This window comes from Cavia porcellus, unplaced genomic scaffold (assembly GCF_034190915.1).
Source record: "Cavia porcellus strain 051 isolate PalLab524CR breed Dunkin Hartley unplaced genomic scaffold, mCavPor4.1 scaffold_20, whole genome shotgun sequence".
Lineage (NCBI taxonomy): Eukaryota > Metazoa > Chordata > Mammalia > Rodentia > Caviidae > Cavia > Cavia porcellus.
Genome location: NW_026947503.1, coordinates 20,043,076 through 20,067,948, shown reverse-complemented (window position 1 = coordinate 20,067,948; position 24,873 = coordinate 20,043,076). Strand labels below are relative to the sequence as shown.

The 24,873-nt window shown below is 36.4% G+C and overlaps 1 protein-coding gene across 1 annotated transcript in view; it reads right to left on the bottom strand.

Annotated features, from left to right (window-relative positions):
• Positions 1–20,740: 20,740 nt before the first annotated feature.
• Positions 20,741–24,873, bottom strand: part of Vps4b (vacuolar protein sorting 4 homolog B) — a 31,080-nt gene continuing 26,947 nt past the window's right edge. The window contains exons 10-11 of the mRNA XM_005005524.4: positions 23,477–23,617; positions 20,741–22,175 (exon numbers count right to left, since the gene is read on the bottom strand). Of these exons, the coding sequence (XP_005005581.1) occupies positions 22,074–22,175; positions 23,477–23,617 (243 nt within the window). The 3' untranslated portion in view covers positions 20,741–22,073. The remainder of the gene's footprint in view (positions 22,176–23,476; positions 23,618–24,873) is intronic.

The following is a 24,873-nucleotide window of genomic DNA, read 5'->3' as shown; positions in this document are numbered from 1 at the left end:
CGCCCCCGCCGGGGCGTGTGCGCGGTTGCTCCCTAGGACCCCGCGGCGCTGCCTCCGAGGGCGAGGGTTAGAGGCGCCGGGGCCCGGGAGCTCCGCCTCTCGCTAGGCCCGCGCCCAGCTGCGGGAAGCGGTTGGGACTTGTGGAAACCGTGGCTCCGGGATCTCCGGATCTCTTCGGTGTGGGTGTCCAAAGACGAAACTCGGAAACCTCAAATTCCAGTTCGTGTTTTCGTGGCGTACTCAGAAAACGATCACAGCGCACTTTCACTTTTGTGAAGACCGGGAAAGTCTGAACGGGGAGTTTTGAAAAAGAAAAAAAAAAATCATTGAACTAATTTAGTTTTGTTATGCTCAGGGATCGTCTTTTTACCAATGCACGTTCAAAACAAAACAAACCAGCCTTATGACGACCCGATTCACATATCAACATGCAATTCACCGATTTAAAGTGCACAATAAAGTGGTTTTTAAGTAGTTGGTTGTATAAGTCACCATCAGTTTCAGACCATTTCTGTCACAATCCTGAGGACGTTCTACAATCATTAGCTCTCAGGCATTTTCTCCCAAACCCTGCCCGGCCCCAGACAATCTATTTCTATAGACTTACTTATTTTACAGATTTCATGTAAATGAAAGCACAATAAGAACAATTATGCCTGGCTTTTTTGACTTACCATGTCTTTAAAGTTCCTCGATAGTGTAAAATATATTAGTTCATTTCTTTTTATTGCCAAGTAATATTCTGCTATGTAGCTATATCACATTTACTCTTAGTTCATCAATTCATAGAAGTTTGGGTCATTTCTGTACTTTGGCTCTCACAAATGATGGTATGGTAAACATTTATAAAAAGGTGTTTGTGTGGACATACTTGGTAATTTCTCTTGGATATGGCTCTAGGAGTAGAATTGATGGATCTCGCGGCTACTCTGCTTCACTGATTGAGGGGGTTACTAGAGAGGGCTCTTACACCCCTGTCAACTCTTTCTTGGCTCTAACTTTTCCATATCCTCACCAACACTTGTTCTCATCTTTTTTTGATTATAGACTTTCCACTATGTGTGAAATGTCATGTGGTTTTGATATTCTTTTTTTTTTTTTTTTTTTTTTTTTTTTTTTGTCTTTTTCCTTTTTATCGGTACCGGGGATCGTGTTACTTTTTAAAGAAATAGTTATATTAACAAATACTAAGGAGTTAAAAGACAATAAGAATTAATTTTTCTATTTTCTTCACTGTTTGCCCAGACAGTCAAGTAGGTTAACTATACTGCAAGATTTGAAGGCAAAGTTCCCAAGACTTCTGACACCAATTGCAAATTTGAGAGGTTTTTCCAAACCAGCTTCAATTGGATGATTTTCTACAAGGGATTTATTAACTTTTGGCAGTGGTTTATTATAGGGAAAGATTCCATAGATCAACAACAAGGAAAGATGTACATAGGGCAAAATTTGGAGGGCTAGGTACATAAAGTTTTTATTGTCATCTACCTGTTGTGTTACTGTGTTATCCTCCACTCATGGATTTGTGACAGTATTATTGGAGTGTTACTGACCAAGGACAACCATCTCAGTCCAGAGTTTTTACTGGGCCTCATTACCTACTTGACTGTCCGTATGTTTAAACTCATTCTCCAAGTACACTGGTATTCCACAATACAAAGAACCCAGCTAAATGATGTAGCTGGTCATTGTGGTATAGCCAGCTCTTTACATAAAGTCCAGTTTGGCTAGACTCACCTAAACAAAGACACTTATCAGACATGACCTGCATGAACTCCCAGAAGCAAACATAAAATAGTTAACGTCTGTGAACAATGCTGAATTCTTTACCACATTTTGACCTCTGGCCAAAGTTTTCATACTGCAGAATAAACATGCCTATACCTGGAAGACCTACTAGGTAGTCAGATGACTTTAATTCAATTTCCAAATACATTGGACCATCAATACGGTATTGTAATCTCACCAACAATGCCAGGGTGACACTATCGCACTGTGGTAGTAAATACAGTCTCAAAAATAAGAGTCAAAAGATAGTACCTTGTTTCTAGAGTACCACTCAGCCAGCAACAGCTGGTCCATTGTGTTATCATATCACATGACCAAAATGTCTCCCAGGATAGTGCCGCTCAGAATAGCAAATTTCCTTGACCCCCTTGAGGTTCAATGGGTAATATCTTAAAAATATGGCACTTTCTTGTCATGGTAAACTTCAATCTAAAGGAACAGTTTGTATTGCTTCTGCCTACTCAAACATAGGTAGAGACCCTAGAATTTACTTATTTATAAGCAGACTGCAAAAGGGAACATAACCATTTTCCATTCATACCTGAAATGCCATTGTCTGTCTCAGGAAAGAAGCCTGAGAAATGTAACTACAGCTGGATGGATTTCCATTATGAGATGATGTCTGTCCCTTGGGTTCATCAGGTTCCAAGGAGATTATTTTTCAACTTAATTTCTGTCTTATAATCTTCAGTATTCATTCTTGACTCAAAATGTTATCTACACCTTCCATTCTTCTGTAGAAAACATAGTGTATAAGCTTCTGAATGATGCTGAACCAGTGAGTGATAATCTTCCTGTGATCAGACCCACATCACAACTTTTCTTCTTTTGCACAGTTGATAATTTGCATGCTTTTTAACCTACTTAATCTTTGTTAGCTTATTTCAGTGAACCTTCACAGCATAGAGGGAAATTTCCCTGACCCCTTCAACCTTACCAGTTTTCAAAATCAGAAGTAGTCTTCCCCTTTTCTGTATAATTCTATTATAGTTTCTGTTCTAATTGAGCTAAGAAGTAATGAACTATTCTGTTCCTGAAAACGTTAAATTGTGGGATCAGATCTTGGGGCAACAAAAGGATATTTGTATCCTTTTGAATACAAGTGGAGAAATATGATTTGTAATCTGGCTATTAGTATTGATTGTAACAGCAATTTCTTGGTTTTAGTCGCAGTACACAGAGTAGCATTAGGTGTTTGCCTTAGGAGATGCTCATGAGGATACATAGGAACTCTAGCCAGGAGTGCTTTTCTGAACAACTGTGTGTGGCTATTACCTGGATAGCTTTAGCAAAGAAAAACCTAAAGTTCAAAACAATGAATTTGGTATTATTTCTGGTCACCCTAACTATGCTTGTGACTTATAAACAGTTATCTAACTAGGGTAGGACAAGGCAAATGAGACACTCCATCAATTCTGGCACAAAATTTAAGGTGATGCTAAGATAATTCAATAACTAAAAGAAAAAATTTAGTAATTTTTAAGACAGTAGTTTAAACATTGAAATTACTGCAAAAATCAATAATGATGATAAAACTATTCACACTCATTAAATATTGTCTTGACTGAAGGAATGAAAAGCAAGAGTATGTAGTGTGTTGTATTCCTAGTACCACCACTTTTTTGTTTGTTAGTTTTGTGTTTTTGAAACAAGGTCTTACTGTGCAGTTCAGGCTGGCCTTGAATTTGCAGTCCTCCTATCTCAGCCTCCCATGTGCTGGGATTACAGGTGTGCACCACCATGCCCCTCATGTTACCAGCTTAACGCAGGTTATCATAGAATTCTTCAGTCACATAAGTCATTTATTACAATTTTTTGCTTGTTAGAAAAATAAAAAATGCACTTCATACTTATTAAGATGGCTATCATAAAATCAAAGAAAATACAAATAGACAATAACAAATATATGGATGTTTATGCATTGTTGCAAGAGTTGGCAGTGTAAAATGGAATAATCACCGTGGATCCTCAAAAAGAATAAACAGAATTACCATGTTGTCCAGTAGTTCCCTGAGTAGTTATATACCTAAAAGAATTTGAAGCAAAGGCTCAACTAGATTCTTACACAATGTCATAGTCACTTTCCTCATCACTGGGACTCAATACCCAACTCCAACAAATTAAAGAGAGGTTTATTTTTGGCTCATGTTTTAAGTCTATAACACACTGGCTTAGAGTCAGGACAGTATGAGGCAGAGGGACATTACAAAGGAAAACTGCTCAATTCACTGAGGTCAGTAACAGGACAAAGAAGAGTGGAGGCCAGAAAAAGAGATAGTTCCTTCCAGGTCAAGTCCCCCAGTGACCTGCCTCTTCTGTCCCAACCCCACCTCCTAACAGCAAGTCAGCTATGCCTACATCATCCAAAAACCTTTCCAAACCCTTGCCTCTAAGCACTTGACATTTTGGGGAGACATCTGGATATGAACTGTAACACATACCAACATGAATAACATTATTCACAGTAGCTATAAGGTAGAAAAAAATCCAAAATGTCCACCAAAAGATGAATATTTACACAAATTGTATATTCATACAATGAAATATTATCCAATTTCAAAAAGGCATAAAATTCTCAGCCATATTATAATAGGAAAGAACCTTGAAGTCATTAAGTTTAGTGAAATAAGTTAAATATACAGGTGAAATCATATAATACTTGGCCCTTGGTATCCAATCACATAATATAAGATTCATAGAGACAGAAAGTAGAGAAAGGGCCTGGAGCAGGAATCAGGAGTTACACTTTAATTGGTAGAGTTTCTGTTTGGGATGATGTAAAAGTTCTGGAAATAGTTGACATTCATGGATGAGCAACACTGCTACTAAACTAAACACTCAGAAGGGTTGCGATGGAAAATCCTGTTACGTGTATTTTATTGCAATGAAAATTCTATTATGTATATTGTACTACATTAAAAAAACCAAATACTTACTTTATAAAATACAGAACATAAAATAAAGGGAGAATATACCTATAGTACTGTATCACTCAGAGAGAGATAGCTGTCACTAACTCTGGTTTCCAGACTTTCCTCATGACATTTTCCTGAGATGACCTCATAATGCACGGCAGGGCTTATCCAAGTAGTTATTTTTTTCAGTGTATTTCCCTCCCCCTTTTTGTGCTGTTAGCCAGGCCTTTATATGCTCTCTTGCCTCATATAAACAGATAAGAGCACAATTGCCTATACAATAATTTCCTTACTTATAACTTTCTCTAACAACAAATGCTTGTCTCAGATGTCATTGATGAGATTAAGCTAAGTGCCTTTGAGAGCAATGAGAGAAAACGAAGTCTCCAGGGGGTCACACAATGACTTCAGTGATCTGAGGTGACGTGACGTCACCACTCCCATCTCAGTGGCGGAAGGCTGCTCTGGTGGTTGAATCCCAGATTATAGGGCAGAGGCATGAGTCTTAGGAAGCACTGAGATTGGTAGACGTGGCAAAGATTCTTATTCTCCATTTCCGGTGTGGAGAGAGCGAGGGATGGCTTGCACAATAAAATTATTGGCAACGGATTTGAAGGGCTAAAGGTTTTTCTCCTGACTGGGCATTATAGAACTATCTTGGACTTTGGTGCAATCTGAGTAAGCAGGTCTAATAAAGACTACCAGTGACGATATAGCAACCTGGATTTAGTTATCATATAAAGATATAATATTTTTCCTACCTCAGTTTGAAGATTGTAATTTAGATTTGCCATTTGGCAAAGTTCCAAGACACATTAGGACGTTCCTAAGATTTGAATATCCATCACAATCTGAAACTTACCTAGCTGTAAAAGAAAAAATAACAAAGTTTTTCCCTGCTTTGTGGTCAAACCTATAGAAGAAGGAATCTGGGGAAAGATAACATGTACATACTTTTATGAAGAATCTATAAATAGCATTTTAGAGATTAAGAGCTAGTGATAACTGATTAGGTGGTGCAAAACCCATAGAACTGTGGGGGGAGAGGGAGGAGGAGGACCGGCGGCGGCTGAAAAGGTAAGAAGTATGAAATATAAATAACCTTTATTTTGGGAATTCGGGGAGAGACACCTCCGACCCCCTGGGGCGTGGCATCTCCACCCCAGGGTTGGTGATCTCTCCGTGGAACACGAGGAGTGAGGCACATAAGTAGCCTCGGCCTGGGGTGGAACCTAAGGGGGCATTAGGGATGCACAGGTAGCCCATTGGTCTTAGTTTGGCGCCAGAGGCAATTCCTAAGGGTGGGGGGAGATAGGAGCTTCCTGGCTTTACCCGCTACAGTATCCGGCCTGGGCCAAAACCCTTTCAGTTACTATTTTGGATGTCACCATTCCCATTTTCAAGTGGCTAATACCAATTTCTTCCAGGGTCAGGATTGTTTTGTTTTTGCTTTTTTGTACCAGGAATCGAACTCAGGGCCTTGCACTTGCCAGGCAGGTGCTAGGCTGCTGAGCTTCATCCCTGGCCCCAATGTCAGGTTTGTTTGTTTGGGACCGGGGATCAAACTCATGACCTCCTGCTTGCAGGGCAGGTGCTTATGCCACTGAGCTAAAACCCTTCCTCCAATGTCAGTTTTGGTATGTTTAGTTAATAGAAATTTTTTTGATCAGTTGGTACTTTTCCAAGTAATCATGTTTTCTTTAACACAGAGTTTCAAAAGTTTTATGTTCCAAATTATAAAGTATGGTATTTGGGGTCTTTCAGAATGCAGTGATAAATTTATAGATGTCTTTGGAAAATAGGATGAAATATACAGGTCTCAGTGTACTGGCAACTTTCCAAAATACAACTATTTCCATGTCAAGGAGTATCTACAGTCAAATGCCTTGGCTTATAGCCAAGAATGGTATCTAGTTGTATGTAACAAGGTCAGCTCCAGGACTTTGATCATAGATTGTTCAAAGATTTGTTAAATGTGTGGAAAATGTTCAGATTCATGAGTCATAGATTCTGTGACTACATTTTGTGTGTTGTCTTTATGAGACAGGGTCTCACTATGCAGTTCAGGCTGGCATTGAGCTCACTTTGTAGCCAGGGCTGTTCTCAAACTCACAATGATCCTCCTACCTCTGCCTCTCAAGTGCTGAGATTACAGGCACAAACCATCACACTTGGTTTGTGACTACATGTTTTTAAAATAAGCTCCAACCTTCACCTCTTCCAGAAATTGTACTTAATCCTTAAATCTTACTTAAGCTCAACATTTGCAGGGCTAAGTGTGTGTATGAGGTACTTTTTGCTGAACAATTTCACTTAAGTTGAGGACATTGTGGCAGTTCATCTTCATTCTTTATGTGCATCCTTCACATGGGTCTCCTAAAATTAGAGGTACAACACACATCAGCAGAGCCACGATACCACTGTCATGCTTAAGGCGATTCATGACAATCTCATCATATTATCTAATAGCAGACCATATTCATAGTTTTGCATTTGTCCAAAAATTAACTGTTACCGTTTTTTCCAAATAATGGTTCAGTCAAAGTTCAAATGTTTCTGTGGCTTAAATTTCATTTAATGTAAAAGAATCCTCCAACCATTTTTTTTTTCTTACTGATCCTGACTTTTTGAAGACACTCGTGTGTTAAGCATCTTATGTTCTCTTTTGACTGCTTCTTTATGGGTGTCATTTACTCTCTCACCCCTGAATTTTCTGTAACCCAACAGTTATGTCTAATGCTTCATTAGATAGCGACACAGTGATCCAACCAAATCTTACAGTTTTGGTAAGAATACTTCATAAATATATTTCGTGCTTCATCCCACTGGGAAGCATATCAGCAGCTTCCAACTTACATGTTCTTATACTGCATACTGACTTTCTTCCCAGTGATTAGAGGAGAGCCTGTTCTTCCCTTTGGAAAGGTGACTACTTTAACTGCTAGTGTGACAGAAGTGACACTAGTGACTTGAAGCTCATGAGACTTTGTTTTTCTGCCCAGCATGGTTGTTTCTGCAGTCTTTGGTCACAGTAACAATGCAGCAGTTTGTGCTGAGGCTGTCGTGCTGTGTGGAAGCCCAAACTAGTCCATGCAAAAGACCACTCAGAGAGGCCCTGAGACTTCCTAGAGAGAGAAGTCCAGCTAGCCGCAGACTCCATCTCTGGTATCCCAGTACCAGCCACTGGCTGTAACTGTGCAGAGAACTCCCAACCAGAACTGCCTGGCCAAGCTTTGGTGAATTCCTGACACACAGAAATGGCAAGAAAATAATGCAGTAATAGAGAACTGAAATAATGTGTGTAAGTTACCTTCATGCCTTCTTCCTGTACTTTATCTTGATCTATTGACCGTAGGGGTTGTTTCTTGATCCTTTCACGTATCAAAGCATTGGTTAAAGGACTGGATTTGAAGTCTTCTCCAAGACCACTGTGGCTTTGTGGGCCACTTTTACACGATAAGTCTAATTCAGAATTTCTATTTACTAAACATGTTGAATAAAATTTTATACTATATATTATTAGAGTTTAGAGTGTCACTGTTTAGTTTCTTTAACCGGTTAAGCAATTAAAATCACTCTTAGAAGCTCAAACCAAATACTGAATCCAGCATTGTTGATCACACCTGTATAGATGATGATTATATCTGAAATTTGAAGCTCTTCTTGGTTGACAACCAACACAATCCATTTTTGCTCATTTTCAGGTATTTGCTGATACTCAGCATCCCGCATTCTCACAAATGTACATTCCAATATTATGTTGCCTTTTTCCTTTGGTTTCACAAAAACTTGGTGAGTACATGAATTCAGCTGATGTAATTTGACAACCCACAGGCCCAAACGTGGAGTTTTGCCTTTGATTTCTGTAGCACTGAGGCTCCAAGAAACGTTATTTTTAGCAGTCATGGATCGCTGGGTTTCCATCCTTGTTTCCAGCCCGTTGTCTAAAATTCTCGCCCTTTTATTTTGTTCTATAGTGACTGCAAAGTGGGTCCTTAAGTTTTATCCTCACCAGGCATTCATTCTTTGTGGCCATAGGTAGTAATAGAATTAGTTCTCACAAATAAACTGATTCCCACTAGATGCTATTGATGGCTATAGTCATATCTTAAATTTCTTGTCATCTGTGTAAAGATGATCAAGACTGGACCTCCATGCAGTGCCAGATATGCCAAGACTAGGTCAGAGGCTTGTGTGCTGACTATCAAGTAAAGAAGGAAAATAGGATCTGCTTCCTGTAATGAGAAGTCAGAGCATTCCCCAAACCAGGAAGCCACTTTGGGTGAAAACATCTCTCCAAAAGACATTTGTTCAATGACTATCATTGTGGTCTGCTTTTTTTTTTTTTTTTTTTTTTTTTTGCTCTTTTAAAAACATTTTGTTATTTTATAGGACTATGGAGGAAGAGACTGGTTCTTATGTTCAACAATCAACCTGATTGTTATTTTTTATTAAAAATTTTTATTAAAAATAAAAATATAAAAAAAAATCCATTCCCCTACCATTCCTCTCTCTCTCTCTCCAAATCTTGGTGCTTTTCCATATGCGAAAGATCTTAGCATTCCATAGTATCTATCTTTGTTCTTTATGTATAATAATTTACTTTGCTCTTTATTTATTTTGCTCTTCTTATATAAGAGAAAGAACGCAATATTTAAACTTGTGTGTCTAATATATTTCACTTAACATGATCTCTAGGTGCCTCTATTTGATTACAAATGACTCGATTTATGGCAGTGGAATACCTCATTGTGTAAAACATCACATTTTCTCTATAAACATGGGTATGCATGTATGACTGTAATATAATGTCTTTAACTCTTTTGGGAAGATAACCTAGAAGATGAAAAACTGGCTGGAATAAAATTTCTAGCTTAAATTTCTTGAGGACTCTCTATACTGATTTTCATAACGGTTGTGCTAGTTTATATCCCCACCAACAGTGTAGAAGACTTCCCAACACCAGCATTTGTTGTGATCTGATTTTTTGATATTAGACATTCTTGCTGGAGTAAGGATGGAATCTCAGTGTTGTTTTGATTTGCATTTCTCTACTATCTAGAGACATTAAGCATGTTTTCATATACTTAGTGGCCATTTGTATTTCTTTTTCTGAGAAGTATATGTTCATTTCAGTTGCTCATTTTTTGAATGGATCTTTTATTTTGGGGGATCTATTTCTTAAGTTCTTTATATGTGCTACATAACAACACTCTGAGAAGTAGCTGGCAAAATTCTTTCCCATTCTGTAGGTTGTCCCTTCCCTCTGTTGGTTGTTTCCTTTCCTGGGTACAAGGTTGTAAATTTGATATAATTCCATTTTATTGATTCCTGGTATTTTCTTGTATAATCAGGGTTCTGTTCAGAAAGTACTTGCTTATACCTATGTTTTCAGCAGTTTTACCTATCTTATCTTCTAGCAGATTGTTTCCTCTTTTCATATTTAGATCTTTGATCCACTTCAATTTTAGTTTAGTACATGGTGAGAGAAATGGGTCTAGATTCAATCTTCTGCATGTGAATGGCTAGTTTTCCTAAAACCATTTGATGAAAAAAAATCTCTCTTTTTCTGGAATAAGCTTTTGGATCTTTTATCAAAGAGCTTGTAGCTGAATGTGCCTGGATTTGTTTGCGTATCCTGTATTCTGACACACTCATCCATGTGTATCTTTCTTTTTTCTTATTTTACCAGTATCCTGCTGCTTTTATCACTGTAGCTTTGTAGTATAATTTGAAACCTGGGATTGCGATGCCTGTTGCCTTGTACTTAATTTCCCAGGATTGCTTTGGTGACTCTAATTCTCTTTATGTTCCACAAAATTTTAGAATTCTTTTCTCTCGTTTTGTGAGGAATGTTATTGATATTTTAATTGGGATTGCAAATAAGTCCATGTATGTTTTGAAGCATGGTCATTTTACTATATTGGTTCTGCCTGTCCAGGAATAGAGGTGTTTTTTGTTTTTTTAAAGTTCTCTTAGACCTCCCCTTTCAGAGTACTATAATTTTTGTCATCGAGATTTTCCATTTCCTTGGTTAGGTTAATTCTTAAGTATTTATATTTTTCCATGTTGTTGTGAAAGGTATTATTTTTCTAACTTCTTTATAAATGAATTTATTGTTGATGTTCAGGAATGCTATTGATTTTTGTATGTGGATTTTGTTTCCTGTTGCATTCTTTTTTTTTTTTTTTTTTTTTTTTTTGTGGTGCACTTGACTTTGCATTTGCCAGAGAGGCACTCATCCCACTGAGCTAAATCCCTGGCCCCTTCCTGTTGCATTCTTAAATTTGTTTAGTTGTAAGAATCTTTTGGTGGAACTTTGGGGTCTTGTGTATAAAGATCATGTCATCTACTAACAGTAATTTGACATCTTTCTTTCCAATACATATTCCTTTATCTTCCTGATCTAATATTTTGAGAAATCTGTTGAGTAGAAATGGTGATAGTAGACACCTTATGATGTTCCTGATTTGAGAGGGAAGATTTACAGCCTTTCTTCATTTAATATGATGTTAGCATTGCTTTGTCATAAATGACTTTTATTAGGTCAAGAAAAGGTTTTTCTATACTTAGTTTCTTCGGGTTTTTATCGTGAATGGATTTGGGATTTGTCAGACCCTCTCTATGCCAATTGAGATGATTATGATGTTTGTCCTTGCTTCTGTATGTGGTGCATCATATTTACTGATTTTCCCACATTGTACTGTCTGTGAATCCCTGAGATGAAGCCTACTTGGACATGATGTATGCTCTTTTTGATTTTTTGCATTCTATTTGACAGTATTTTGTTGAGAATTTTTGTATCTGTTTGTTGAAGATTCTTTTTTGGCTCGGATCCTTTTCTGGGTTTGGAAGCAGAGTAATGCTAGCTTCCAGGAATGACTTTGGAAGTACTCCTTCCCTTTTGATTTCATTGAAGAGTTTAGGATTATTTGCATATGATCTTCCCTAAAGTCCTTGCAGAATTCAGCAGTAAATTTACCAGAACCTGGGCTTTCCTTAGATGCTTTATTATAAGTTATTATTATTGCTACTATTATGTCTTATTTGCATTGCCTGATACTGGCTTATTCAGAGTTTTTCTCCATTCTCAGTTCTGCTTTGGTAGTTTCTATGTATCTAGTAATTAATTGATCCATTTCTTCTGAATTCTCCATTTCTGCATTTCTCTCTCTCTCTCTCTCTCTCTCTCTCTCTCTCTCTGGACTAGGCATATTTGTTTTATATTGCATCACTTTTTGTTTCTTGATCCATTCTGCCAATCTGTTGTGTCTTTTGGTTGGTTGAACTGAAACCATCCACACTGAGTGTTATTGCAGGAGTGTTGACATTTTGGTCATTGCATTATTTTCCTGTTTCTGATTTCCTCCTGCCCTTTTTCTGCTTTACTGTTCACCCTGTCCACAGTATTAACTTCATTAGATTTTTTTTTTTTGGTACTGTTAGCTTCAACATTCTTTCCAGGGTTTTCTTGAGTGCTGGTTTTGTGGCTAAGAATTTCTTGAGGTGGTCTTTGTTATAGTCTTTGTTATATTTTCAATCAATTTTTAAAGAAAGTTTTGCAGGACATACAAGTCTGGGTTGGAAGCTGTAATATTTTAGGACTTGAAGCACTCAAAACTGTCCTGGTGTTTGTATTGAGATGTCTACCATAATTCTAATGGGTTTACTTTTATAAGTAATAGGTTGGTTTATTCTAACAGCTTTTAAGACTTTGTCCCTGTGTTGGACTTCTGGGATTATGTGATGCAACGTGGAGAGGTTATCTTTTCATCTGAGGCATTTGGAGTGATGTATACCTCACTTACCTGTGTGTTTCCTTCTCAATACTGAACAGCGTTTTGCTATTATTTCTTTGGACAGATTTTTTTATGCCATTTGTATTTCCTTCTGATTTTTCAGTTTTCCAATTAATCTTAGTCTTCTTTGTAACGTCTAGCAGTTGGCAGATCCAGTTTTCATGTTCTCTTGTTTTTAGGACATCTCTGAGTAATTGATCTTTGAAAGCATCCCTGTCTTACCATTCTGAATTCTGTTCTCACATTGTCACTCGTAAGGGCCATCTTTCAATATAATTTTTAATCTCCTTGATTTGTTTGAAACTTTTCCTTAGATTCTAACTTTTTGCTAAACTGGTCTTTTGTATCACTTTAACTCAATTAGTTTTAGCAGTGTCTTCTGTGATCTTCCTGATCAATACTTGGATTACCTGATTAGTTATATCTTCTGTGAGCCTGGTGCCAATTTATTGATTTTTTATAAAAAATCTCTTCCGTTATTCTTTTGAATAACGAGGTTGTGTGGATTTTGCTTTCTTTCCCTTCAATGCCCCATAAATTGGATTTAGAGGAATTTTGAGTTTGAGAGTTACTTTGTTGTCTTGTGTTTCTATTGTCTTTTGTTTTGTTTGTTTTGTGGTTGCTTAGAGAGGAAAGACTTTGTTGCTGGTATGAAGATCTCTTAGTGTATTTTTCAGTGATGTACCCAGAGAGGAACTAATTATAGTTATTTTGCCTCTTTTTCAATAGCCACCCATTCTGTTAATCTGGGAGAGAGTAAAGAGTGTAACTGCTCCAGAAACCAGTACTATGGACTGCCATGTTGTTAATGTCACAAAGATAATTTGGATACTGGTATATCGAGGAAACCTATTAACAGTAACAAGTATGTGATCTTGGAAATATCAAATAAATCTGCAACCATATCATCCAAGACAAACTAGATATTGACATAGTATAAGAACCAATAATGTACCATCTTTAAGCTTTGAAACTGATACAGTATAACCACTAAGACAAATCAAATAATCACATATGGCAAATATCTACTAAATGTGTTAACTGTATCTCCACTAAGGATAGAAAGTAATTCAACAGTAGTAACATAGTTGACTATCTAAAGGTTAACAAAGCTTAATAGTTATACTATTAAAAATATAGCACATTGGGGATGGGAGAATGCAAGAAGAAACATTTGACATATTGATGGGATATGAGGATAGAAAAATGAGTCAAAGGATCTTATTAAGAGGTAGGAAGACATTTTTAGAATTACATAAAGTAACAGAAAATTAAAAACCTCAAAGAGATTGGAGAGGTAAAAAGCAAATGAGCCCAAAAACAGAAAAAAAAAAAAAAAAAAGCTGTGTATTTGAATTAGTGGCTTCCTTCCAGGATCTGCAGTTTCAAAGTGTAGCAAGACTTAATTTTCTCCATCCTGGTCTCAGAGCCTGTGGGTTTGTGAGGCACTTCTGTTTATTCTAGGCTGTGGCAATGTCCCTACAAGACACGAACTTGCTCATATTGGTAGACCGGTAAGGCAAACTGACCTCAGATCTGTGCTTGATGTAGATCGCAGGCAAGGGTTCAAAATGCTGGCACTTCCAAACCCAGTTGTTTCTGAGTGTAACTCAGTAGGGCCTAGCCCCTTACCATGCAGTGAAGTCCATGTTGTTGCTGGCCTGAGCGTAAATTTCTCAGGATTTTTTTTCAAGCCTCGTTGGTCAGTGGCTGTCTCCTATGGCTGCCTTTCACTTAGTCACTGTGGGAGGGCTACTTTGGGAGCCCTCAAGTAGTTGTTTTGAGCCCCAAATTCAAATGATCGACCACTTTCTGAAATGGCACCCAATTAACCACTCTGACAGTATAGTAGATGCCCTTGTGAAATCCTTTTCCAGCTGTTAACTGCCACATAGCAGGATCCTCCTTGGAACACAACTCTGTGCTGCTTTTGCAGTCACAACACCTGTGGGCTCCCCCCGTTTCTGCATGATCTTCCAACCCTGAGTACTTGCCTGGCTTCTGGAGAGCCAGGTCTCCCTCCCATGATGCATGGGCCAATGAGAGTCTAGATTGTTTTACTTTTTTCTCTGTGTGTGGATGCTCTCCAATGTTTCTGTAGCTTCCAATTTCCAGTCAGTTCCTTCCCAATTCCTAGCAATTGACTTTTCTTCTGTCAGTATCTGGATTCCAGATCTGAGAGGAGCTGAATTTTGTTGATCACCACTCTGCTATTTTCCTCTCAAAAAATACGTTGTAAAATGTATTGAAAGCACAGAGGACTTTTTAAAAAAAATCATTATTTACAATTATTTTTATTTCTAGATAAATGCATCCGTGAATTGTACATATAGAACCTATTCTTATTTCTGAATATCTATATACCTTTGAATCTGTATTTAGCCTACAGAATAAGGTATGTATTTTTGAAAGTAGTTTTTGTATCAACCATTCAAATACAGATTTAGTACATTAAATCTACAATTTGCTTAGAAATGACTTTTTCTGTCATTTGACTGATTTAAGGTCATTTTGTTAATGCTTCATACTTTTCTATGCAAAGGTCTTACAAATCTTTGAGTAGATTAAATTTTTAAAAAAATTGGTACCTGGCACTGAACTCACGACCTCATGCTTGCAAGACAAGTGCTTATGCCACTGAGCTAAATCCCCAGTAAGTAGATTAATTTTGAGATAGCTGATAACTTTTTATGTTATTGTAACTGTTTCCACAATTTCTAATTATTGCTAAAATAGACATAACTTTTGATTGTATCTTTGAGAAAATCAGAGTATTCCTAATAGTTTATATCAACTTTCTATATACATAATCATGTTATCTGTGAACTTTTATGTCTTCTGAATCCTTCAGCTTTTCTTACACTAGCTAGAATCTCATGTACAAACCTCAAGAGGAATGATGAAGGTGGGTACCTTTGATTTTTTCCCTCATCTCTGGATCAGTAGTTTTCAAAGTTCACTGAATTCAGTTGGGAAACTTGTAGAGTACATGCATAGTATGTTAATCTGAGCCAGTTATTTGGCTGTAATATCCTCTCATTTTCAACTCTCCAAAACCAGGACAGACAGTTATCATTTTACGCAATACCATCAAGAGTAACGTGCATTTCCTACATAATAAAGTTTCTCACAGATAATCCTTGAGGAAGATCAAAAAAAGGGGCCAACTTCCTGTTTTTGAAAACCTTTAAGCTAACAAAGTGTTCAGCAGTAAACTGCTAAAGAAAATGCTACTCTTCATTTTGAAGAGTTTACACTCTAAATGCTACAACTAAGTCAATGAACATGCTGGAAATGTAACAGCATCTTAATAGCAACTTAAAGAATTCAAAAGTAGAATGAGGACAGTTTATGGGTTTATTCTGGAAAAGAGGTTTATTCTGGAAAAGTTCATCAGATAGATCTTAATGGAAACACTGATTCGGACTAGAGGAAAGACAAAAGGACATTGCATTACAGGACATACATATAAAAGGAGGAGGAAGGAAAGACATGTGCCACCTGTGAATTGGGATCCAATCACTGTTAGCACTGGGCATGCTGTGTGGCTTCACTGGCAACCCATGGCACAAATGTTGGGTGGCTAGGCCTGTTTCCTCCACTTTATGAAAGCTACTAAATTGTGTGTTATGGTTTGTATCTGGATGTCCCCCCAAAGCCTCATGCAGCCATAGAGGATGTGCTGTTTCAGAGGCAGCTGAATTTAGAGTTTGTGATTTGATCTTTGTCAAGGCTGGAATTGGGGATGTGTGTGCTACACCTGCCTTAGGGTTGCTCACATACAATATGAGGAAAAGAGACTTGCTCTTCTCCTTTTTGCTCCTAATGCTTTTGCCGTCTTCTGTTGCCATCAACTGTTTCCCCCTTGCCATGCCCCCTTACCTTGAAGCCAGCTGATTATGGACTAAAACCTCCCCAAACTGTGAGCTAAACAAACCTTTCTGTAATTTTGGGTATCAAGGCATTTTGTCTCAGCAACACGAGAAAAGTTCCTATAACATTGTGCTTCTCTAATATTACTACTAAAATACACTCATCCTGTTTTTCTGTCTATAGTGGACAGCACACTCAGAATTCTCTATGACAGTCTTAATAGAGTTCCTTATATTACTCAGACTGAGGCAAAACGCTCTTAGATATGCATGGCATGGCAGAGTTCAGAAATGCTCAACTACCAAGGTCTCTTGCTTGCTCAGAAAATATCTAAACAAAATAAATATCAAAATGTTTAACAGATATCAGGAAATAGGAAGAAAATGTTCAAATAAGAGGGAGAGGCGGAGGGCGCGAGGAATGGAAAAAAAAAGGAAGGAAAAGTGGAAAAAAGCTTTTGTAAATAGATGTTGAAGGGACAAGAGGGGAGCGGGTGGGGGGAAAGCAGAATCAAGATGGGGGTACAAATTCTCTATGATGAATGTGGATTATTATGTGTTTAAAACCTATCAATAAGTTAATTTTTAAAAAAGGACATATCTACCCAAAATTCTGTAATGGTTAAGAACCAGAGAAAGCAGGTACATTCAGGCTCCTGTGAGTTTCTGTCCATATAGAATATGTGGAAATGGCCTACCAAGCATACGTTACCATACCGTTCTATAACAAGTCTAAAGTTGTTAGGTGGCATAAATAATTTTAGACAAACATTTAGAAAGTTAAGCTATAGCTAAAAGTGATATGGATAGTGACACATAGCTCTCAAAGCACATATTAAGAAGTATGATGAAATATACACTTAGTATTGATACTATGCTTACATATTAAATCACATTAAATATTTCTTCAAATTCTGTACTCATGGACTTCCAGGAGAACATGGCGGACAGATAGCAGCAGCTATAGAGACTCTCTGAGAGACCCAGCTTAGAATCCAGGAATGGTGCGGAGTGAGGAATCCTAAGCAAGAGGAGATATAACCTGCTGACCCAAGAACAAACTCAGCTGAGAGAAACCAACTGGGAATGCAATCCTGGTGCTATAACAGGAACAGATAAAGCCTCAGCATGGAAGCCGAGATTTGGGCTTCCTGCCGCCGCCGCTGCAGGGCGAGAGACATGCGAAAGCTCTGAGAACGGGAATCGGTGAATGGAGTTGAGAGCTAGAGAGGCAGGGAGCCATGCATCGACCTGTGGTGAGTGAGGGAAACTGGGACTCTTTCACGGTCTAGGAAGCTCCAACAGAGGACATTCTGGGACCGGGCAGAGCGCTGTAGGGACTTCAGTCACATATCCCCCTCTCAAGCGGGATTGGTGAGCAGTGCCTAGCCTACATGATGCTGCTGGCTGAGACCCAGTAGGCTAGCACAACCCAGGTCCCAGCGCCTAGAGGTGCATCCTAGCGGTAAAGCCTTAGGTAGGTTGACCTGGAGGGGCGGGCCCAGCATAGGCTGCCTGGTCCATAACTCCCTGGTGCACTGCGGTGGGCGGGAACATCTAGCCAGTGCAAATCAATCAGACTGTGGCCAACAGGGAAGGAAGCTGGGCCTCCTATACACGCTTGCATATATAAGGAACAAAGAATATGGGAAGAGGGAGCAACAAGAAAGGCTCCTCGGCCCCCAATCCTGAGAAAGAGGCAATAGCAGACACAGCACCAATAGTCATAAAACGCTATCTCCAGAGCCTCATAGATGAGTTCAGGAATGAAGTTATTAATGACCTGAAGCAAGACGTAAGCAGATAGAGAAATGCTAAGCACCACCCAAGAAAAAGCAGATGGTGGAATGGAAGAACAGAAAAAGGGGAGAATTGTTTGATGGAGAAAACATAGAATATGTGAAGCAGATTCAAAGAGATTACCAGGAAACTAAAAACGCTATCAAAAACTGGCATAACAGCTTGAAAGAAACTAAGGATAGATTATCTGAACTGGAGGGCAGATTTGTAATATGGGAGTATGAAATGAAAAACTTCTTAAAAATAACAAAGAAACAAACAGCAATAATACAAAGACTAGAAGATGATAAGAGAATCTATAACTTAAGAATTAAGAACATAAAAGAAGAGGTAGGGACACAAACAAATGAACTACAAAAGCTACTCGCAGAAATAATCCAGGAGAATTTTCCTAATTTAGCAAAAGGTAAAGATACTCAGATGTATGAAGCATACAGGACCCCAGCCACCTACAACCCAAACAGAGCTACACCCAGGCATATAATAATCAAAATACCAGAAGTCCAATATAAGAACAGAATATTAAAAGCCGTCAGAGACAAGAAACAGATCACTTACAAGGGAACACCCATCAGAATTACAGCAGACTTCTCGGCACAAACCATCAAATCACGAAGAGCGTGGGGGGAAATAATTCAAGCTTTGAAAGATAATAACCTCCAGCCAAGATTGATATATCCTGCACAACTATCCCTGGAAATTGATGGAAAAACAAGGTGCTTTCAGGATAAAGAGGAACTAGGGGAATATGCAACCACCAATTCAACTCTACAGAGAATACTGCAGGAATATTCTTAAAAAAGAAAAATACTAAGAATCCAGAAATAGTGGCAGGGAGGCCACAATGAATGGAGCAGAAAACAAAATGAAGAAGACAAACTGACAACTAATGACAGAAAAAGAGCTCAACAGAAATGAGGCAGAGAAAATTGGATGATAGGAACAGCTATTTTGGAGAAAACGACGTCATAATTGGTAATGCTGATTTAGTATCATCTTGTTTTGAAGTCCCATCAAGCTTTTGTTCTTCTGTCTCCATAGCTCTTAACATGTTGTATCTTACTGGATTTTATTATATGTGATAGTATAAACAAACTTTTATAGACAAGGAGATTATACAGAAACCATTGTTCATTTTCTGTTAGATTCTAAATACCCTGTAATACTGTCATTCTCTTAAATGGTTTTACATTGTTTTGATATATTTGATCCTACAGTATACGAAGTTATACTCAAAGATTTCAAGGAAACAGACAATATGATAACTACTTTTATGTCAGGATTATCTTGTGGTGAAACACTATTCTGCTTAAATGGTTATGTTTTGATCTGTGCTGTTTTGTTGTTATGCTCTCTTTTATCTCAATCTCCATTTTATTATTTACTTTTTTATTTTTATCCTTTTAATTAAGGGAAAAATAAAAAAAATAGCAGGATATATTATAGTAATACTTTGATTTTCTATTAACTTGATTTGAAGCCCTGTATTGCTCTCACCATCTTGTTTTGACTGATGTTTCTTCTATTTTGTTTTGCTTGATAGTACCCGGTTTGAAAGTTTAGGCAACAGCTGTGAAGATAGTGGGATTCATTATGATGCCCATTCTGGTTGACTATTATCTACTTTTGAAGACCTGTAAAGTCTCCAATGTTTTGGTTTTGTTGGTTTCATTCTTTACTGTTTTGTTCAATTTTATTATAACTGATGACATAGGCTTTGAGATAGGAGGAAGCATTATGGTAACCATTGTTGATCACCTTGTATTATGTTTTTACATTATCTATTATATCCACCCTTTTAATTTAACTGACTCTGTTCTGTTATGTCACATTTGGTTTTACTCTCTTCCAAAAATAGTAATAAGAACTGTGGGAGCAATAAAACCCAAAATGTGTAATAGTCATTGTACAAAAGAGAGGAAAAGAAAGTGCTCTAAACGATATAACTGCATGTATATTTAAGTGTGTAAGATAGACAATGATATTACTGAGTTTTGTTGGATCATTGAACAGAACTGTTTGCAGTCTCACTGTCTGAATGTCTACTTTATATGCTCTAATTTTGTAAATTGAATATTTCTAAGATGACAATATGTAATCCATTAACTAGTGATTTCCTACTGTTTATCTTTTTTCTGAAATTCTGTATAACTTGTACCCTTTTTCTGCTTTTTTTTCTTTTTCTCCTTAAATAAAATTAAAAAACAAAAACAAAAACAAAAACAAATTCTGCACTCACAAAAATTTCTGGCTTTCAATTACATATAATTTTACTTATTTCTCCTAATTTGTGATACTATATAATATAGTTCTGAGGCTGATAAACAGATAAGATATACAAATATCCATAAAGAATTCAGTATTGGTATGTCAAGTTAATTTCCAAGGCTCACCAATAAAACAACAAAAAAAAAACACCCCCAAACAAAAAAAGTGTCTAATAACAGAAATTTCATGTACATAGTCATGCTAATTTTAAATTATGTCTTTGTAGTTAATTTAGATAATATTCTCTCCTAAACAGAAGGCATAAAAATAAAGAAGCATACACAGATCATAGCCAATAGTAGGTTACACCAATTTACTTCACATATATTTCAAGCCGGTGATTTTCATTTATTATCAACAAAACAATCTGTACAGAAAATCCAAAGGCAATCATACAGCATAATATGTAAAATGTGCAAATATACTTTAAAATGTGAGTTACTGGATATATCTGGTAAGGTAGAATTTTCTAGTAATCAAGGATTTCACCTCATTCTAGATAACTTAATCTTTTGCATGTTTAGCCAATGCAAATGGACAAGGCACAATTTAGTGTTGATGCTCAAATGTGTAACACACATTCTCAGATTATTTATTTGAAGAAGTTAAAATAACAATTCATGTTTATATTTTATTATTTAATGAGACATCAGTTGATTTCTAAAGCTTCATAAAGTATTACATTTATCACATATATGTGACCAGGACAAAATTCCCTGAACTTAAAAGGAGAAAGTCAAGACCTTTGCTATCCTCTATTAAAAACAAATTTATATATATATATATATATATGTATATATATGTACACACATACCCCCTCAACACACAGGGAACGTCCCATTATCCAAAGGGAGGCCATTTTCTTATTAGCAAAGGTTCCCATTACAGTATTTCATGATAGTTACTTTAAAAATTCATACTTATGCATCACCTGTTTTGGTCAATCTTTACAAAAAGACATTGAAATAGATAATTTTCTATTTCAAGGTAAAGACAATTCCTAATATAGAAAGTCTTTCTTGAGACTGCACAGTGGAAAATTCATTCAGTTAAGTATGAAAGCTTGCTGCCTTTAAAGAAACTGTTACATAGGAAAAAAAAGTCAACTTATTAAAAATCAGTAAAAGCACTGGCTATAACATAATTCAAACCAATCACAGCAGTGCTCTTTGTTTTATTGCCCATCCCTGAGATAAAGATTCTATCATTTTAAACTTTTTAATAAACAAAATAAATTTCACATTAAGAATGTCTATAGTTATTTTAAAATATAAAGCCCTATTTCATTTTGGGAAAAAAAGATAAAAGACTGCAAAGACCACCAGTCATAAAAACTCTTTAAGTATTTGTAGGTCAATGTCTAATACTCTTTTCACTGGGTAATTTCTATTTTTTATGCCATTCACATTCTGCCCATTTCGTTATAACCCATTATTTTACAATTTTTGTTATCAGCAGCAAACAAGTATTGTGATAGAGGCAAAGTATAGTATGAAACTTAAAGAAACTCTGGAAACAGATGTATTTTTCTCTGTGTGATAAGAGTTTTACTGGAAATAATCTGAATGCCATCCAAGAAAGGCATAAATATCTGTGAAAGGAATACAAACACCTTTCCTGTTGTCTTTGGTTTAGCCTTCTTGGCCAAAATCTTCTGTAAACTTCTTTAATTTCAGTAAGTCGTGTTCATTGACTGTGGGTTTTGTGCTAGACAGTGACCGCAACATATCCGACTGTCAGGGAAAAGGAGAGAGGGGGTATTAAAAATGGAATTTATAAAATAAAAATCATTGCATTGTTATCACTGCCATTACTAACTTTAACCCAAATGAATACGAACATATGCAGTGTGCCATACAGAGATGTGTACCTGAACATCTAAATATACCTGTTCACATATATGTACACATCTATGTATATACATATATAAGTTTCTTCTCTGAAAGTTGTTAAATCTACCATAAAACTTTTGAAAATCTGTAGCTAAAGAAAGTTTGAAAACTCAAAGTTTAATCAAGAAAATAAACATAATAAATAATTCTTCAATCTAAGTTCTTTTAAAAAATGTATTTTCCACATAATAAAATCCTTCAAATTAATTCCTTTATTACAATCTACAGAAATGTGTTTTTTATTAAAAATTCTGTTTAAAGCCAGGTAAATTTTTTTTAAAAGAAAGTTAAAAATTTCAACCAAAAATTTTAAAGACAAGTATTTTTCAAACTTCTTATGAAACCTTAAATTAAATGGGAAAATATTATTTATGAACACTATCACACCAGGAGTAATATTTACGGCTATTTTTAAAAATGTAAAATTTAGGGGAAAGATTTTTATGCTTTAGTTAAGTTCTGTCAATAATTTACAAGTAAGAGTATTTGGGGTGGGGGGCTGGAGGTTTAGCTCAGCGGCATAAAGCACCTGCGTTGCAAGCAGGCAGTCGTGAGTTTGATTCCCGGTACCGATAAAAAGGAAAAAGACAAAAAAAGAGAGTATTTTGGGGGGATAATATTCCAACTATATATCTTATAAAGTCAGCAAAATACAGAGATGCATATCTGTAATCCTCACTCTGAAAGGCTGAGGCAGGCTGATCACAAGTTCAAGTCTAGCATGGGCAACTTACCAAGACCCTGTCTCTTAATAAAAATCTTTTTAAAAGGTCTGGCTATAACTCAGTGTAAAGGCCCTGGATTTCATCCCTAGTATCCCAAAATAAATAAGTAAAAATAAGTCAGCCTCACAGCCCCAGAAAATATTTTAAAGTTAACTATTTTAAATTCAACTAATCTTTATAACTTTTAATACACTGTGCAAAGTATTTAATAAGCATTGCTGATCATACTAAATTTTCCAGCTAATCTTAACATGGTGATGGCAAAGCTTTTAAAACTTTCAATGATAACAAATAGCTAGCTGTGGGGATGTGGGCCATCGGCTCACCACTTCTTTCTTAAGTAAAAAACTTTATTTTTGTTTGACAAATTACAACGTGGAATATTTTTAAAGTATTTCTTAAAGAAAATTTTCAAACCATGGAAACAACTGGTTCCAAAAGTTTATCTCCAGGGACATCCATCCATGTCATTTCAATGGCACCAACTTCCCCTGGAGAGCAGGGTGTCAGCAGATCATCCACAATGTTGCTGGGGTCAGCTCGGGAAGGTCCACGAACCTGTAGTAGTCATTTAAAATATTAATTTGAGCAAATTAAATAAACATTAAAATTTAGGCCATTTTCAGGGATTCTGGAAGTATATGTTTTATATTGTGTTAAAATGTTTACTTCTAAAAAATATACAACACAACAGCACAGTTTGTGATAACTAAATCTTGGAAACAATCAAAATGCCCATCGACCACAGAGTGGATGAAAAAAACGTGGTATTTTTATACAATGGAATACTATTCAGCTATAAAAAGGATGATCTTGAGGCCTTTATAGGTAAATGGAGGCATCTTGAGAATATCCTCATTAGTGAAATAAACAAGACTCACGTTAATAAATATCACATTGTCTCTCTAATGTAAAAAATAACAACTGACAGAATAATGGGATCCAAAAAGTACAACAGATACTATAAAAGTGAAAGGGAAGGAAAGTGCTCTAAAGGATATAATGGTACGTATAGTGTAAGATAGATGACCATATTACTAAATTTCTGTTGGATCACTGAACAAAAGGGTTTGCACTGTCAGTGTTTTGAGTGTCTAGCCACTTTTTATGCTTTGATTTTGTAACTTTAACAACTATTGTTAAGATGACAATATGTAATTTATGAACTAGCGATTTTAGGATGTTAATTTTTAAAAAATTCTGTATTATTCTACTTTTTTCTCTTTTGTTTTTATTTTAATCTATCTTTCTTTCTTTCTTTCTTTCTTCTTTCGTACTGGGGATCAAACTCATGACTACGCACTTGCAAAGCAAGTGTTTATGCCACTGAGCTAAATCCCCAGTCCCTAATTTTCTTTTTTTTTCTTTAAATAACAAAAATTAGAAAAAAAATATACAACGAAAAGTAGTTATTTCTGCATCATGGGAGAGATTTTGACAGATTTTTTTTCCTTGATGCTTTTCTCTATTTTGCAATTCCTATAATTAATGATTTATATGACCATGGAGGGAAGTGAGTTGTTTTTTTTTAAACAGAAGAAGAGTATGTAACTATACTTTTTTTTCCTCTAATTTGTAAATGGACATAATCTTTGAAATAAAAAATAGACACAAACTTTAATCTCAGAATCAGTGAGGGTATACAACAAACATTCTCAGTTCAGGGGCCAGGGATGCAGCTCTGTTGTATAGTGCCAGCGTGGCAAAGCAAACCTAGGGTTTGACTCCTGGTTACCCCCCCCCAAAAAAGAAAAGTTAATATTCTCTGTTTAACTTATTATATATTATGTGCATTTTGTTGTTTTTTTGGTCTT